Source organism: Octopus sinensis, linkage group LG7, assembly GCF_006345805.1.
Source record: "Octopus sinensis linkage group LG7, ASM634580v1, whole genome shotgun sequence".
In the NCBI taxonomy this organism is placed as follows: Eukaryota; Metazoa; Mollusca; class Cephalopoda; order Octopoda; family Octopodidae; genus Octopus; species Octopus sinensis.
In genome coordinates, this window is record NC_043003.1 from 17,190,014 (window position 1) to 17,208,688 (window position 18,675).

At 37.2% G+C, this 18,675-nt stretch overlaps 1 protein-coding gene across 1 annotated transcript in view; it reads left to right on the plus strand.

Moving 5' to 3' along the window:
* LOC115213975 (twitchin) overlaps positions 1-18,675 on the plus strand; it is a 280,495-nt gene that overhangs the window by 15,891 nt on the left and 245,929 nt on the right. Inside the window, exon 2 of the mRNA XM_036504380.1 lies at positions 6,335-6,677. Coding sequence (XP_036360273.1) covers positions 6,368-6,677 — 310 coding nt within the window. The 5' untranslated portion in view covers positions 6,335-6,367. The remainder of the gene's footprint in view (positions 1-6,334; positions 6,678-18,675) is intronic.

Consider the following 18,675-nt stretch of genomic DNA (forward strand, 5'->3'; position numbering starts at 1 on the left):
TTAGTGATTGTGTGTTTCCTTCTGGAGCCATGTCAGGTTCATAAGGGCCGGTTTCCCGGTTTCAGTGGCGTATAAATTCCTCCATCTGGGCGGGACGCCGGTCCGTCGCAGCGTTACTCATTTTTGCCAACTGAGTGGATTGGAGCAACATGAAATGAAGTGTTTTGCTCAAGAACATAACGCATCGCCCGGTCCAGGAATCGAAACCACACTCTTACGATCATGAGTCCAACAGCCTAACCACTAAGCCACGCGCCTCCAATGTTTAGTGATTGCCAATAAAGTAATTAACCATTTAAAAATGTTTCTGATTAATTATGGAAACGGTTTCTCTCATTAATATATGTGTGTTCGTGCGTACATGTGTATGAGTGTGTGGGTGTGCTTGTGTGCGTGCGTGTGTGTGTGTACGTGTGTGCGTGTGCGCGCATGCATAGATAGACAAATATAATATCTACTCAACGAACATCATCTAACTTTCACTTTCAAATTTAATTTATTTTAATTGTTAATTTAATTTACAAAGAAATAAAACCATGCTACATAAATATGATACTTAATGAGAAACTATTAACTTCCCATTTTTATTCCTTTCCTGGAGGCATTAGGGCAATCAATAAAGCAGTTTCAATTTGGAATCGAAACTGAGAGCTAGATTCGGTTTGCCTTGAATTGTTTGCATTCCTCAGGAAAAAAGTATTTGGTGCATTGCAATCGAGTAGACGTTACCGTTCCAAATGACAGAAAAGGCGTTAATTCGATACTATAGAAGAAACGATGTCTTTATAACGTAATAATAAATAAGTGCGCCCTTTTAAAGCCTAGCCAGGCTCATGGGCCCGGTTTCCCGGTTTCAATGGCATATGTGTCTCCCAGCTGAACGGGACACCAGTCCATCGCAGCGTTACTCATTTTCTCCAGCTGAGTGGACCGGAGCAACGCGAAATGAAGTGTTTTGCTCAAGAACACAACGCGTCGCCTAGTCCAGGAATCGAAACCACAATCTTACGATCATGATGCTGACACCCTAACCACTAAGCCATGCGCCTCCACACCTTTATAACGTAGCTTATGAATATTGTTGGTAAAATTGCCGTTAGGTTCCATTGCAATTGTTAATCTATTTTGATCTTACATATTAAAATATGATAAACTTTAATTGAATAAGTTTGGTATGACATTGTACATTACAGGTATTAGCAAGATTTCATGATATGCCTAAATCGTATTTTACACATTAGCAGAATGTTCAAATCTAATCTAAAAGACTCTATTCTCTATACATGTATAGAGCAACTTTTTTTTTTATTTAGTATTGTTTGTGATCCATTTGGTATGTACCAGCGCGATTTTAAATTAGCAAAATTGTTTCCTGACTTATGGAATATACAAAATATTATTACAATTCTGAGTAGCTCCAGCTAGAGCTTTGTGTAACTGGAGTACTCATGACCTAAAGAATGCTAGAAACAATATCACGGAAGAAATTATGGAAGACACTGTATTAATATCTATCACCTCTATATAAATACAAGAATGATCGTCTCTATTAATAAGCATATATTACATACCTATTTTATAAACTACATATTTCAGAGAGAAAAAAAAAAACTATGAAAATATCTCATAAATAAGCAGTAAATTAAAACAATCGCTTACTTCTGCTTAATTGTTATTTTAAGAACATGCAAACGTATACATGAGCTCGGCGAATCTGATTCGGGTGGGAGATTTAACAGCCTTTCTGGTACTTGAAATTTTGACATTTAATATCCCAGCTGTCTGTGTCGTTAGCTTTTAGTAGCAGACAAAGCAGATCTCTAAATCAGGAGGAACTATAAGAAATGTGATCAGAACGCTTTCAATACCGTTTATGTACAAAGGTAAGATGCAGAAGCACAGGCAGGATGATTCATTCGTTTCTCTCTGGCAAGAACACGTCTCGATATTAAATTAAAAGAAAATGCTAAGAATGTTGAATTGAAAAACCAAATTAAACTTATGAAATTAAATTAAATTTTGCAACATATGCGAAGGTAATACACAAGCGAATACAACTTACAAAGTTGAAGAAATTTTTTCATTTCTCTTGTGTTATTTTTTCGCAACTCGTGTGCTGAAATCGACTGTTATCTATCTTAATTATTTTTCTTGTATCCTACACTACCGCTTAAAAGACAGCAGGACTTGATATTCATATGATAAAGTTACAGAGTAATAAAAAAATATATATATTCTGAGATTGAAAATTTTAACAATAATAACTTTTTTAATATAGGTACAAGACTTGAAATAACAACAGTAATCTTTCCTACTATAGGTACAAGGCCGAAATTTTTAGCTAGTCGATTACTTCGAACCCAGTGCTCAACTGGTACTTATTTTATAGACCCCGAAAGGATGAAAGGCAAGGTTGACCTCGACAGAATTCGAACTCAGAACGTAAAGACAAAACGAATGTTACTAGGCCATTTTCAAATGCAAAGAAGCAGTGGGTGTATTAGAAAAAAAATGTGGTACCGGAGGTTACGAAAAGAATAATTGAAATAGATTATAAGTTTAAACTATTTTTTAAAATCGAAGTAATATTGCCTAGACATTATGATTTACGAAATCATGTACAGTAAATTGCTTGCTTATGATTTGAAATATTTAGATGTTATAAAAATTATTTTAGGTTTGGTAACCACATTAGTAAATTCTAATACGTTAATAAGGATTTTAAACATAATATAATGACGAGCTGTTCATCTTTGGCTTCATTTAGGTTATAAAAAGATTATAATATTTTTGCATGAAATGCAGCTAACTGAATCGGAAATAGTACTGTAGTTTTGTAATGAAAAACCCACAAATTACTGATTACAAATATTGCTTAGCCTCAATGAATTTGTCATGCAGCTTCCGGGAGAGAATCTAGTTCTTCCTCTTTGTCGCATGTTTTCTCTCTCTCTTCCTCATTCTTTCTCTCTCTCTTCCTCATTTTCTCTCCCTCATTCTTTCTCTCTCTCTCTCTCTCTTTCTCTCTTACCACACACGCACACAAATACGCGCATACACACTCACATTCATCACGGCATACGTACGTGTGTTTATGTGTGCGCGCATGCATGTGTTTTGTATGAGGTCGGACTAAATCTACGATCCATGCGATTCTTTCACAAAACCATTGATCATCACCCACCACAGTCAATAAACGAGAAATTGCTTGCATACCTGCTCACTCCTACGTTACTACGTCCGTAGACACATCTTATCGTTGTCTTCCGTAATAATTACTGTGTCAAGTCAAGGAGTGGTCGGACTGCTGATATTAAGATACCATAATCGTATTGCAATCGTCTGTTCATAGGATCGAGATAAGTAAAGAAAGTAAGTCAAGAAAGTAAGATTAGGAATTCACAAATTTCTTCTGCTATCATCTAAGCAGCCGTTCCCAAATTCCCAAAAAAACATTTTGGCGCAGAAATCACTAAGCAATTTTCCAAAAGTCGCGAAACCCACACCTATATTTTACGGATGCCCCTATACTACCTTCATTTCAATAAAACATTCAATGAAACAAAAGCAGTACCAGAGAGAAAATGGCTGATTCTTTTTAATATAATGGATATCATGTGTTTTATATTATAGACTTTAATTAAATTTTATAAAGAAAGATCATATTTCACAGAATCCTAGAAATATTTTCAAAGGACCCTGGGTTTTTTTCAGAACCCACTTTGAAATACCTTGCCCTAAGGTACTCCCAAGTCACGGTATTGATAATTAAAAGGCTGCGAGCTGGCAGAAACGTTAGCATGCCGGGCGAAATGCTTAGCAGTATTTCGTCTGCCGCTACGTTCTGAGTTCAAATTCCGCCGAGGTCGACTATGCCTTTCATCCTTTCGGGGTCGATTAAATAAGTACTAGTTACGCACTGGGGTCGATGTAATCGACTTAATCCGTTTGTCTGTCCTTGTGTGCCCTCTCTGTGTTTAGCCCCTTGTGGGTAGTAAAGAAATAGGTATTGATAATTAAGTGTTGTGGTAATGAAATCGACAGGAAACTGGCAGATTCAAATCAGTTGAGCTAGTAATGAATTTTAACAACTCTCTGTACGATAGCTCCTCTCTAAACCCGTTTCAGTTTTATCAGCTTACCAAGGTTGAGGTTGCCTTAATATTGACTTCACGTGTATAAAAATAAATATCAAGTCAAGCTTCAAGTATCTGATTTTGCTAATTTTCCAATCTAGCAGAATCATTAGAGGGCCTGATAAAATGTTCCGTGGTTCTTTATGTCCCGAGTTCAAATGCCTTCCATTTCTTCCTTTCTGGATCAATAAAATAATATTCGGTAATCGACTTTCTCCTCAAAATTGCTGGCGTTGTGCCAAAATTAGAAAAAAAAATTATTTTACTCTGGTAATATAACTGTCCTAAAAAAAAAGTAAGTACATGAATAATTTGTTCAGAAACAAACAATCCATGGTCTGACAAAGATTCTTCACCACACAAAGACATTATGATCTTCATGTTCCGTCAGTCATTCCTATATATGCCAAGAAATTCTAAGTTGAGTGTAGTTTACAATCTTGAAGGAACTCATATAACTATGAACTAGCAAAATACCAATTACTAATGCTATAAGTATCGAGCTGTATATGTCAAACTTGTACAATTCCTTCTTATTAATATTGAAGAAGTATTGTATTTTAAGAATGTCTTTATAGTTTATCTGTATAAGATAAAAGTAACTGTCTCCCGACTATCGCGACATATCACTATTTCTACACTTGGAAGAGGAAGCAAATCTTAATATAGATTTTAAATGATCTTGTGTAGAATTACGCAGCTAGTGCGTCTCCCTTACCGAAAGTGTATCGTGAATATTATGCCCGTAGTTAGGTAACCCCAGAGAAAAATACTTATGAGTAGAAGACACATTTTTGCAAAACCATCTTATATTATAACAAATTCTTTAACAACGTAAGACGAGATCGTTTATGGGGGATCGTGTATAAGTTTGTGCGAACTGACAGGTTGCAAATTGCAAGTTCATAGTCACAAGAGATATTTTTAGGATGCTGGGAAACTATTTTTGTGATGACATGAGCATAGCCAAATGCTAAAAATGTTCAATTCGCAACGACGAGGTTCGAGATCCGATTCCAGAGCGTGGCATCATGGACAAGTGTTTTATTTTCTATAGAATTAAATCAAAAATTAATGTAAAATTTTAAAATGTCAGCAACTTCGAGAGAATTCTGATCTTTGCATCAATCAAAAAACAATATCCCAGTAAAAGGCAACAAACTGGAAGGCCGTTAGGGTACCAGATAGAATAAATACTTTGGATTACTTGCTTTGATTCTCGATGTTCTGAGTTCAAATCCCTCCGAGATCAAAGTTACCGTTCATCCAGTCGGTGAGAGACAGTTCCACTATTCCATTCTTCACATATTGGGACAAACAATTCACGTGGCATCCAATCTATCACAATATCAAACCAGATGCCTTGTGATATTTATCACGCCCCGTTGCCTTTTGGGTTTGATCTTGCCGTGACCTACTTGGCTGGCAGACTTAATCCATTGCTCAGCTAAACATCACCACTCGGTTCATTGGTTACCTTAAGCCGATCGCTATTGTAATCACTTCCACCAATTTTAGAGGCCCTTTGAAGGGCCAAGGGCACTGCCTTTTCTCTTGACCAAACGAACTTTTTAAAAAAATGACTAAGTAGTAGTTTACGACTTATTTTTTCAGCCCAGAGTTTGAACGACAACAATTTTCCATCTTTTAAAACTTGTTCAGCGCCATATAATCGAATTGCCCCCCAAAAGGAGACTGACTTTATGCTCTGTCTAGTGATAAACGTAGCCCCTGTGAATGAAATTTAAGAAATTATGTACCAAGATCGATAGGCATTATTTCATCGATTATTTTTGTGGCTAATTAAAAGAATTGTTTGTTCCTTCTCGAGCCATACCTGGCTCATAAGGGCCGGTTTCCCGTTTCCTTGGCGTATATGTTTCCCACCTGGACGGGACACCGGCCCGTCGCAGGTGAGCTGCAAGATGCAGGAGGAAAGAGTGAGAGAAAGTTATAGCGAAAGAGTCAGCAGAGGTTCACCATTACCTTATGCCGGAGCCGCGTGGAGCTTAGGTGTTTCGCTCATAAACACACACACACATCGCACAGTCTGAGATTCGAACCCGCGATCCCTCGACCGCGAGTCCGCTGCCCTAACCACTAGGCCATGTGCCTCCAATTAAACGAATTATTGTTTTAAAAATGTATTCAAACTACAAGTCATATGAATGTAACAGATTTTTTTTTTCTCTTTTCAGTTTCCAACGGCTAGTGGATAATAAAATACCAAGATGGGTGTCGGGGATGACGTAGCACCCCGCTTTACACAAAAGCCCACATTGAAGCAGGAAAACGGGGGAAAGAAACTCGTATTCTTATGTGTTTTGGAAGCGTCTCCAGAACCAGAAATAAAATGGTTTCTTGGAACTACACCATTAAATCCTTCAGACAAGCTGAAAATGCGCTTGGAACCTAAAGGAGGCCCTACCTATAATGTCATCATGGATCTATTTAATGTAAGCAAAGAGGATGCTGGGACATACAAGGTGGTAGCAAAGAACAAACTGGGAGAGGTATCAGCGACAATCAATCTGAATCTTGGTAAGTAGAATATTATTATCACATGATTCATGTAAAGAGTTTGAGTTCTTATTAGTAGATGGCGAAAGGCGGCGAGCTGGCAGAAACGTTAGCACGCCGGGCGAAATGCTTAGCGGTATTTCGTCTGCCGCTACGTTCTGAGTTCAAATTCCGCCGAGATCGACTTTGCCTTTCATCCTTTCGGGGTCGATTAAATAAGTACCAGCTACGCACCGGGGTCGATATAATCAACTTAATCCGTTTGTCTGTCCTTGTTTGTTCTCTCTGTGTTTAGCCCCTTGTGGGTAGTAAAGGAATAGGTATTTCGTCTGCCGCTGCGTTCTGAGTTCAAATTCCGCCGAGGTCGACTTTGCCTTTCCTCCTTTCGGAGTTGATAAATTTATTACCAGTTACGCACTGGGGGTCGATGTAATCGACTTAATCCATTTGTCTGTCCTTGTTTGTCCCCTCTATGCTTAGCCCCTTGTGGGCAATAAAGAAATGAGAATCGTTAGCATGCTGGACAAAGTGCTTAGCGGCATTTCGTCCGTCTTTACGATCTGAGTTGGAGTAATTTCTCTGTATGTTCATAGGGTTCGTAGGTTAAAAAACAATAACAAAAATATCACGGTTGTCACAACACCCTCTTTCATTCTTCCGAAAGAAATAACTACAGATTTGTTCTGTGATTCTTGTCTCAAGTCAAGATTGCATTGAAGTGAATCTCATATGTTTTTTGTCAGTTAACGTCAAGATTATAAATTAATATTACGCGCTCAAAAATCTAAATTGATTTTCATCCAGCATTTTGTTGATATAAGCTACAATTTACGGTAACCTCACAGGGATCATTTAAAATCTAATATCTCAATTTTTCCTTACAACATTGTGTGATGCACCTTGACATTTCTTGGGGGTCATTAGATATTTCGGGGCTTACCTAGGCAACCCAGCCGAGGTTGATCACGCCGGCTTGACCGACTCCGGTTGCGTCCGATTAGCATTATCCCTTATTACAATGTAACACTATCTGAACACTCAAAAAACATTATGATAATAGAATATCATGTCAAAAATAGAGAGGTGGGTAAGAATGTCACTCAATAGTTAGATGGAACTTCTTTACGTTTACTAACCCCCAGAAAATGTCCTTTATTGGAAGAGGTAACTTAATCTGCTTAGGTGCGATGGAAACCCAGATGACATCTTAATAAAGGTGTATAGAATCATCTGATTGCTGAGACTCCATTTTTGCCACTAGTTCTTTTTGCAATGATCCCTGCGTGGAAACAATAAACTGGGAATAGATCAGTTTAAATTTAGCCTTAATACAAATGAAATTTTGACGTTTTTACTTAAATGATAACAAATATCTAATTTTTGTATATTCTAATTTTTTTGAAGCACACCTGTAATTTGCTTCAATGTAACTCTTGCTGTTTTGTATTTTTTATTTTCATTTCCGGTCGATATCTTAAACTATAGGCTAAACTTGATGATGATGATGATGATATATATATGTGTATTTATATAATACAATCGCACCCCCACACGTATATATATATGTGTGTGTGTGTGTGTGTGTGTGTGTGTGTGTGTTTGTGTGTGTGCGTGTATATATGTGTATATATATATATTTATATATATATATATATATATATATAACATATTTGTCGGATTCTTTTGAAAAAATTGAACTACATACAATCTATTTCTAGCTATTTAAGAATACGTATTAACGATGTGTCTGTTGAAATACACTTGTCTGCTGGATTGCTAATTAAGAATTTTGCTTTCTTAAATAATGTAACGGAAGATTTTCATAAGTATATTTCAATAATCACTCTCAGATTAGTATTGTATTAGAGTATTTTATATACAGTAATCTCTATCTGTATTTCCTTCATCTAACTGATGGGCTAATCCATATAAGCCCCCCGCCACCGCTAGTTGCTACTGCATCTTCTTCATTTGGTAACTATATATAAAACCTTAAATAAAGAGCCCTTTTCATTGCCAAAAACTAAGTGTTGGAATGGTTAAGCCGACTTATATTTCACTGGCTGTTCTGTTATTGAATTACAGATTAGGATACTCAGTAAAAAAAAGTCCATTGATCGTTACATACTCTCGTTTCACTAAACTTTGTTTCCACGAAAATTAAGAGAGAACTTCTAAACTTTAGTGTAAGATGTAAGGCAGCTTTTTAACAAGGGTGAAGAAACTACAACTAACATTAGGCTATTTCCCTAGTATTGTTATTAATGAAAACGAAACAGAACTATTTTGAGGCATTCATTTGCTTCCTTTGATAATCTTGTGGTTTGTTGCATTTTTGGTTAAAGTAGTATAACTCATTGATCCGTGCAGACGTGTTGTATCTAAACCAAAACTGCTTATAAAGTCATCGCAGAGTAAGCTGAATATGGGAATAAACGAAAAATAATGTATGGAGTCTCTGGGACTGTAATATCTTCGCAACTAATGAATTACCTTAATCAATGATCTCAAAATTAGCCTTATAGTTACATTAATTTTACAAATATTAACAAGAACTTAAAGAAAAGCTAAGGCAGTGGTTCTCAACCGGGGCCCATATAAGATTTTTGGGGGTCCATGCAACAAAACAGTAAATTGGATAGCCACGGTAGTATTTTTAGGGCCCCTGAAGAATTGTTGCTTTAGGTGTATGTATTGTCGTGTTTTATATGTATGTATTGATATGATTTGCAAAAAACAACAGGGTGTCTTTCTCTAACGTTTTCCATAGTTCAACCTACACAGGTTTCTATAAAACTAGTTTTTAAACATCGAATGCTTATGGGGGTCCACCAGAATAAAACAGTAATCAAAGGGATCCATGGATAAAAAATTATTGAGGAACTCTGGACTAAAAGGAACTCTGCGACGGACCAACGTTCAGTTTGGAGCAATGTGATCTCAGTCACTTATACACCATTGGAATCGGGTTGAAATCATGTCTTATGACTCTTGGGGATCGTGACGCAAAGAAAGGAGAAAAGAAAGACTAATTAAATTATATTTCATTTTAGTTTTATTGTTGTAAAGCAAAAAGAACAAAATTCTCATCAAGAGATGCTACAACGTTTTCCTTTACTTTTTTGTTTTTGTTTTTGTAAAAATAAGAGAATGTAACATCAGTGTAATGCAGTAGCAATTTGCTCTCCAAACCAGTATCAGTTCCAGTGTATCCGGAGATAATTGCACTCTATTGTTTGTTCCTTCTCGAACCACACCTGGCTCATAAGGGCTGTATAGGTTCCCCACCTGGCCGGCACGCCGGTCCGTCGTAGGTAAGCTACAAGATGCAGGAGGAAAGAGTGAGAGAAAGTTGTGGCGAAAGAGTCAACAGAAGTTCGCCATTACCTTCTGCCGGAGCCGCGTGGAGCTTAGGACTTTCGCTCATAAACACACACATCGCCCGGTCTGAGATTCGAACCCGCGATCCCTCGACCGCGAGTCCGCTGCTCTAACCACTAGGCCATGTGCCTCCACATAACTGCACTCTGCTTGGGACTTACGGTTTTCGCCCAACAGTTTCGGTTCTCAGTTGCATCTATTTTACACTTCATTAAAAAGTCATACACCTATAATCTCCCTCAGTCCCGCACCAGATATAGAAAGTAAAGTGCCTGTGCAAGAAATCCTTGTTTCTTATAACTAGAACATATCTTGTTACTTTCACAAAAGAGAATTAGACCGAGAAAACCTGCGTGACTTAGTTCAGGCTACCTCTATAAAAGGTAACAAACTTTGAATTAGGTAAGAAAAACGAGAAGGCCTTAAACACACGCACACATTAATTTGTTGGAATTGGGAATGTAGCACAGAAAGGTAATCAGCCCATATTTGCGAGGGGGTTCCCTCATCCATCATAGCTGTTGCCTGTAGCAGCGCGGGGACGGCGTGGGGGGAGCGCAGATTCGTTATCTGTTTATTTACAAAATAATATAGTCTTATGAATTGTTGTTTCGTATTTAGTAAGAATGTAAAAGGACGAACGGTTACTTATTTTAAAAATGGAATTAAAGCAAAACAAAAATCGTTAAAATCAATTTGGGTTTAAAAAAAAGCACAGATTCCTGGAAACTTCAATAAATATATTCCATTGTAACAATTTTTTATTATCAAAAACACCCCACAACATATTACCTTATATCTGGCTGAAGTCTGTAAGTGTTACATCTTTCGTGGGGAAGGGGTAGTGACAGGTTAAACTAGAAGTATTCTATCTTCCTCACATATACAGTATGGCTGCTGATAAACAGTAAAGTCGGTATCAAATATCAGTTAGAAAAAGGATATAGCAGTAAACAAGTTATTAATCTACTTACCACACGCCAGGAACACACATTGAAACAGTTTATTCGTGAATCATGTATCTATTTAGTTTATCCTAAATAAGGCAAACATTTTTTTCTTTGCGTTTTCCCTTTCTTTTTTAACTGACACAAAATTTCATGGAAACGGATCCATAAAAAAATAAAAACTAGATCCAGTTTTTAATATTACCTTTAAGTCAGTGTCATCCTTGGAATACATAATTTTCTAGCGCCATCCTACATTGCTTTTATTCTGTTGATATAATTTACAAGTTGTAAGGCGGTGAGGTGGCAGAATCGTTAGCACGCCGGGCGAAATGCTTAGAGGCATTTCGTCTGCCGCTACGCTCTAAGTTCAAATTCCGCCGAGGTCGACTTTGCCTTTCATCCTTTCGGGGTCAATTAAATAAGTACCAGTTACGCACTAGGGTCGATATAATCGACTTAATCCGTTTGTCTGTCCTTGTTTGTCCTCTCTGTGTTTCGCCACTTGTGGGTAGTAAAGAAATAGATATAGTTTACAACTTGTGAAGGCGCATGACTCAGTGGTTAGAGCGACGAGCTTACGATCGTGAGGTTGTGAGTTCGAATCCCGGGCCGGTCTGCGTGTTGTGTTCTTGAGCAAGACACTTTATTTCACGTTGCTCCAGTTCACTCAGCTGTAGAAATGAGTTGTGACGTCACAGGTTCCAAGCTGTACCGGCCTTTGCCTTTCCCTTGGATAACATCGGTGGCGTAGAGAGGGGAGGCCGTTACGCATGGGTGACTGCTGGTCTTCCATAAACAACCTTGCCTGGACTTGTGCCTGGGAGGGTAACTTTCTAGGTGCAATCCCATGGTCAGTCATGACCGAAGGGGGTTTCAATAATTTACAACTGGATATTTATTATATTAATCAAGGTGGCGTGCCGGTAGAACCGTTAACACGCCGGAAAATATACTTAGCAGCATTTCTGCCGGTTGCTTACGTTCTAAGTTCGAATCCCACCGAGGACAATTTGACTGGTACTCTACGATAAAGTAGAGTACCAGTCAAACACTGTGGTCGATATAATCAGCTTGTATCCTGCCCACAAAAGTGCTGGCCTTGAACTCTGCAAGGGGCTGGCGTCCACTTCAGGAGGCCGGTTGTGACGTCGGCCACTAATACACCGTGAAGGAGGCGCAATGGCCCAGTGGTTAGGGTAGCGGACTCGCGGTAGGAAGATCGCGGTTTCGATTCCCAGACCGGGCGTTGTGTGTGTTTATTGAGCAAAAACACCTAAAAGCTTCACGAGGCTCCGGCAGGGGGTGGTGGCGACCCCTGTTGTACTCTTTCTCTCACTCTCTCTTCCTGTTTCTTGAGTAACGCTGCGATGGACTGGCGTCCCGTCCAGCTGGGGGGAACACATACGCTATAGAAACCGGGAAACCGGATCCATGAGCCTGGCTAGGCTTGAAAAGGGCGACTTTATCGACGTTTTAATACACCGTGAAACTGATTTTATGAGTCTCGGGGATCAAGGCAAAAAGAAACTATTTATCAAAAAATAAAATTTATGAAAAATACTGGTTCTGAAAATTGAAGCTAAGTAATTTTGAAGTTAGCGAGATTTCTAACTAACTGAAGATTTGCAAGAACTCAGTAGTCTGCTCTGCTAGCGGAGCCGTTGGCAAAATAAAACGCAAAAATTCAAAAGCGTAAAAATCTGCAAAATTTCAACAGATGGATGAGCATATTTAATTACTGCCTTGCACAATCACAGTTTAGTAAATTAATGTTGTAAGAAGTACGACCTCACTAACATATTTTCAAGGTAATTTCTATTGGAAAACATATGAATCTAATCGTGGAACGCGGTTTTTAAGCATATAAACTGTGAACTAAATCGAGCTAAATGAGGAAACATTCTTTAAAACATTCCAAAGTTATACAGACAAACATACATACATACATGTCTGTCTGTCTGTCTGTTTACATGTATGTATGTATGTATGTATGTATCTGTATATATATATTATGCATATGTGAAAAGTGTATGCGTATGTGTGTAACTGTGTTGGTAGAAACTATGCAGACACAATATAAACACGCAAGTATATATAGGTATACATACATACTTATATATATGAATATAGCTAGGTAAGTAGAGAGACAGACAGATAGATAAGTAGACAAACAGACAGTTAGATAGATAGATGGATAGATGGATAGATAGATAGATAGATAGATAGATAGATGGATAGGCAGATGGATGGATAGATAGATGGATAGATAGACAGATAGATGGATAGGCAGATGGATGGATGGCTAGATAGATAGATAGATAGATAGATAGATAGATAGATAGATAGGTGGATAATTGGATAGACAGATAGATAGATAGATAGATAGATAGATAGATAGATAGATAGATAGATAGATAGGTGGATAATTGGATAGACAGATAGATAGATAGATAGATAGATAGATAGATAGATAGATAGATAGATAGATAGATGTGTAGATAGATAGGCAGAGGGATAGACAGAAAACCATAAACTTATAAGGGTGCTCTCGCATATGACGAAGAAACATCTTAAAGATCCGTTTTTTGTTTTTCTATTAATATAAAGTAATCAGAATAGAGACAGGGCTTAATGTATTCACAATCTCTTTCGTGTCTGTGAGATGAATGTAGTTAGCATTCAGCACCAGAACTGGTGAGTCAGTCTTGTAGGAACACGTAAATGGGAAGAAATTTCCTGAAAGCAATTATTTTTGAAAGGGGAAGGACTACGCGAAGTGCTAAAAGCGAGAGCGGGACCTGAGGGATGATCAAGAGTGTGACGAGAGAATGTCAAACGTGTGGGACAAATGGAGAGGTTATGTAGCCTGTGTCGAGAGAATATACAATTAGCTAGTTCAGAGAATTGCAGGCAGGTCGTTGTTATGGTGATAGAAAAGGTTGTGAGATCCTTGTAAGTCACTACGAGCCAGAAGTTGTAGTGAGTTGACGATTTGAGATATTCGGAAGAGGTTTAGAATATTTGTGTGCAAGAACCAAAAGCACCATCTTATTACATACTATTTCGGTTATGTTTTTATATCATATTTTTTCCGTCACATTTTTATGCATATGAGACACTGATACATAACAACAAAAAAAATTAACAAACAGAAAAAGAATACATGTTGGGAGTAGTTCCTTGTAAAGTTAGATGTACTGGAATCTCTTGAATCACTTATCAGTGGACCCATGCCCTTGGAAAGTTTGGTGAAAACAATGTTGTATCCCTTGACAAAAGTAATGTGTTCAATCATATACAGCATACATAAAACCCTACCTTCATATGTTTATTACTCTGCTGGCAAAAATTAGTAGTACCTGTATTTCAAAAGAGTCAGCCTTGTCACACTCTGTGTCACGCTGAATCTCCCTGAGAACAACGTTAAGGACACACGAGTCTGTGGAGTGCTCAGCCACTTGCACTCGTAGAGTAAGCTATTCCGTTGATCGGATCAACTGGAACCCTCGTCGTCTTAACCGACAGAGTGACAAGCGTATAGACTGTCTCATATTGGAGTTCCTTGTCAGATTGCACCTAGCAGGAAACACTTTGATTCACACTTTGTCAATGCTTCAAAGATTGGTTTTTATCTCCAGATTTTTTCTCTGAAATTAATGACCTACTTGCTGTAATTTCTTATAACATTCACTCCTAAGCTTATGATGCCATTCTTTATGATTATTTAAAAAAACTTCTCCCTCCTGTGCACATAGGACATAGGTCAACCACATCCAACCAAGTCATGTCACGCCAAACCTGGATCACCATAAAATATCTTCCTGTAGAGTTTTAACAATATTGTATCTTTCAAAAACACATTGACACATAATTCCTGCACATATCAAATCTACAAACCTTTACCACAACTTGGGATTTAAACGGCTCAGTACCTCTAAGATGGTGCTGATGCTTGCGCTCCAATATTCTAGGCCTCATCCAAAAGAATGTATTCTGTCTGATTTGCAAATACTCACATACCAAAGTATTGTTTCCCATATGTTCTTTTACAATTACAATGGCATTTGTTTTTCGAAACTAGAGAACTGTATCTAATCTCTACACAAGTCAGTTCTTCACTTCATTGTACACTCTGTCCATCTGTCTGCCAACTCTCTCTCTCTCTCTCTCAGACCCTAGATTAAACACTTCACCCCAACCCTCTGGAATTTCTTGTTCTGCAGATGTCTACCAACAATAGTTCATATTCAATATAAATCACATTGCGTTCATCAGTTTTAAGGGACATCTAAAGGTCTCCGGTATATCACTACCTTCTGACTAAGCCATTATAAAGTCATAAATAAGCATGGTTTTCTCCCAATAAGACCAATTGGAATCTAATAATGTATATAATATATATATGCGTATTTATATGTATACTTGGGCACAGGACGTCACTAACAGTAAATAATATGAAACACAAAAATAAACGAGTTAAATACGCAAACAACGAGAGAAAAAATGGAAAACAAGACAAGTATTAAAAAGAATATAAAGAACGACACTCCATCAGTTGTCGGCTGTCCATCCAACCGCACCACATCGAGCAATCAACGACAACATGAGTTCTCGAAGACAGTTGCCCCCACAAATACCAAAACAAAACCTTGGATCTACTTGCCTACTCTGAAGTATGAGTAGTGCTCATACTCAAACTCGGCAATAATTAGTACAATTATGATGTACCAAACTAGAGGCTATCGTTTTAATCCGTGTAAACACGATTACGTGTAATTAAATGTTTCAGGCGGGAGAGATTTGCTTTTAGCCTTTTACCTTATAATTGACCACTTTTGCCAGAAAATAGGTAGAGTCAATTAGATCTGTGCTGGAGGTAAAACTGAATTCGGTGAATATTATAAAGCAATGTTTCTGAATCTTTTGTGGCTCAACGTCCCCTGTCACCAAAAGGACTTTTACTAACTTTGTACAAAAAAAAGAAAAAACAGTAGACTGCTCTAATCAAAAATAGGCTAATTTTTTTTACAAGTGGGTGTGTGCTAAGTAGCTTGCTTACCAACCACATGGTTCCGGGTTCAGTCCCACTGAGTGGCACCTTGGGCAAGTGTCTTCTACTATAGCCTAGGGCCACCAAAGCCTTGTGAGTGGATTCGGTAGAGGGAAACTGAAAGAAGTCCGTCGTATATATGTATATATATATATATGTGTGTGTGTGTGTAAATGTTTATGTGTCTGTGTTTGTCCCTCCAACATCGCTTGACAACCGATGTTGGTGTGTTTACGTCCCCATAACTTAGCGGTTCGGCAAAAGATACCCGATAGAATAAGTACTAGGCATACAAAAATAAGTCCTGGGGTCGATTTGCTCGACTAAAGGCGGTGCTCCAGCATGGCCGCAGTCAAGTGACTGAAACAAGTAAAAGAGTAAAAGAGTAACCACATTTTCATATAGCCCCCCGTCCAGCATTTGTATCTTTATATATTTGCGGGAACTAGGGCCCCCATATTATCACTTTTTTTTTGTATGGAAATTACTAAGAAAAGGACGTATGCAATTATATTATAATGGGCTTGGCGCATATTCAATCTTGTTTCCGTTCACTGATAACACACTGTCTTACCTGAATTCTAATCTCGGCAAAGAGGTTTTGAAAATATGTTTAAAATATAAGTCATTGTACCTGGTTTAAATATCTCATTTCTCAGAAAAATCATGACTCATCTAAATAACCAACGTCCTTAGTACCCCCTTAGCGTTTACTGCTTCCTTGTAAACTCACAACGTTCCCAAGGGGATACTAGCTCTCAGGGTAAAAAAAACCACTTTTGTATAGCATCTGGATTAGCCATGCATTGTGTTTATATATTCATACGAAATACCAAAAATCACACCTATTTTAGAATCGTGGAATCATGTCCTGCATCTGTGATGTAATGTAAAGGCAGCTCCGAGATTCTAGGTCATAACCCGGCAACCAGGAGCAGAGTATTTTGTTTATTCAGTCATTTAAAGTATAAATGGAATTCGTTTATGTAAACAGACTTTCGTAAACAGTTTAATTTGGTTGAACGCCATAAAAAAAAAGTAAAAACAAAACAAATTAACACTAATTTAAATTACCACATCTGCCATTCTGCTCTCGCTACTTAGAATCGCAGCATGTGCCATTATTTTCCAACCCCAAATTGCTTTTCTGTATTTATTTTTCACGGGTTATCTTTTCTTTTTTCGACTGTACAAATAGCTAAATATTTAAAATCTAACATGAATCTTCTTAAATAATCTTCCTAACGTTCCATCGACGATCTTTATTATAGAGTTTAACGAACAAAAACATATAAAGCTATTCACAAAACACCCCACAATTAGTGACTTTAAAACTGTGCTTATTTTCTCATTTAAACATCGTGAAATATCATTGCTGGTTAGTGATATTCAATTAGAAATGTAAAGAGACTAAATTGAGTTATGTCATATATAAGTATACATACATACATACATACATATATAAATATATATATATATATAAATATATATATATATATATATATAATATATATATATAAATATTAGGGAATAAATCCAAACTTACAGGGAAAAATCAGATTTAGGATTGAATCCAATTTTATAGTAAAATATTATATTATATTAAATTAGAGACAAAACCACTATTAGGCAAATCATACAATGAAAAACTTAAGCCAATACATAAGATTATTTAATTTATATTATTTAAATATATATCAAAATTATTAAAAAAATATAATTAATATATCACTACGATCGTTTCATGGCTGTTAATTTCTTTATATGTATGTGTGTGTGTATGTATACATATATGAATATATGTGTATATATTGCATAAATATGTATATATATATATAATGTAAATATATATTATGTATACATAAATGTGTGTATGTGTATATTATGATTTTATTTAGGTACAGCTATAATAATGACCCGTTGTTAGAATTCAGTGTATTTATTCCTTGAGTAAACAGTGAAGAGAGTACAGAGCGTAATATCAGTTAATGTATGACAAAAGAGCAGGTGCTGCGTACTCACCTCCATTACTTCACAGCTACTAGAAGCAGCGCATTCAGAGCTGAGAACTCGTGCGACATTCTGCAGATTCCTCAGAGTCCGTTGAATATAAGTGTGTGTGTGTGTGTTTACATATGTAAATATATATTTATGTAAGCATGTATATATGTATGTGTGTGTGTGTATATATATATATATATATATATATTGTGAGGGCGCGTGGCTTAGTGGTTAGGGCATTCGGTTCATGATCGTAAGGTTGTGAGTTCGATTCCCGGCGACGCGTTGTGTCCTTGAGCAAGACACTTTATTTCACGTTGCTCCAGTCCACTCAGCTGGCAAAAATGAGTTGTACTTGTATTTCAAAAGGTCAGCCTTGTCACTCTCTGTGTCACGCTGATTATCCCCGAGAACTACGTTAAGGGTACACGTGTCTGTGGAATGCTCAGCCATTTGCACGTTAATTTCACGAGCAAGCTGTTCCGTTGATCGTATCAGCTGGGACCCTCGTCGTCGTAACCGGCGGAGTCTTTAGAAAGAATATATATATATTGACGTATACTATTTAACGATGTATCTGTTTTAATAATGGCACATAGATTTATATAACACACACACATGTAAGCACAAACACACA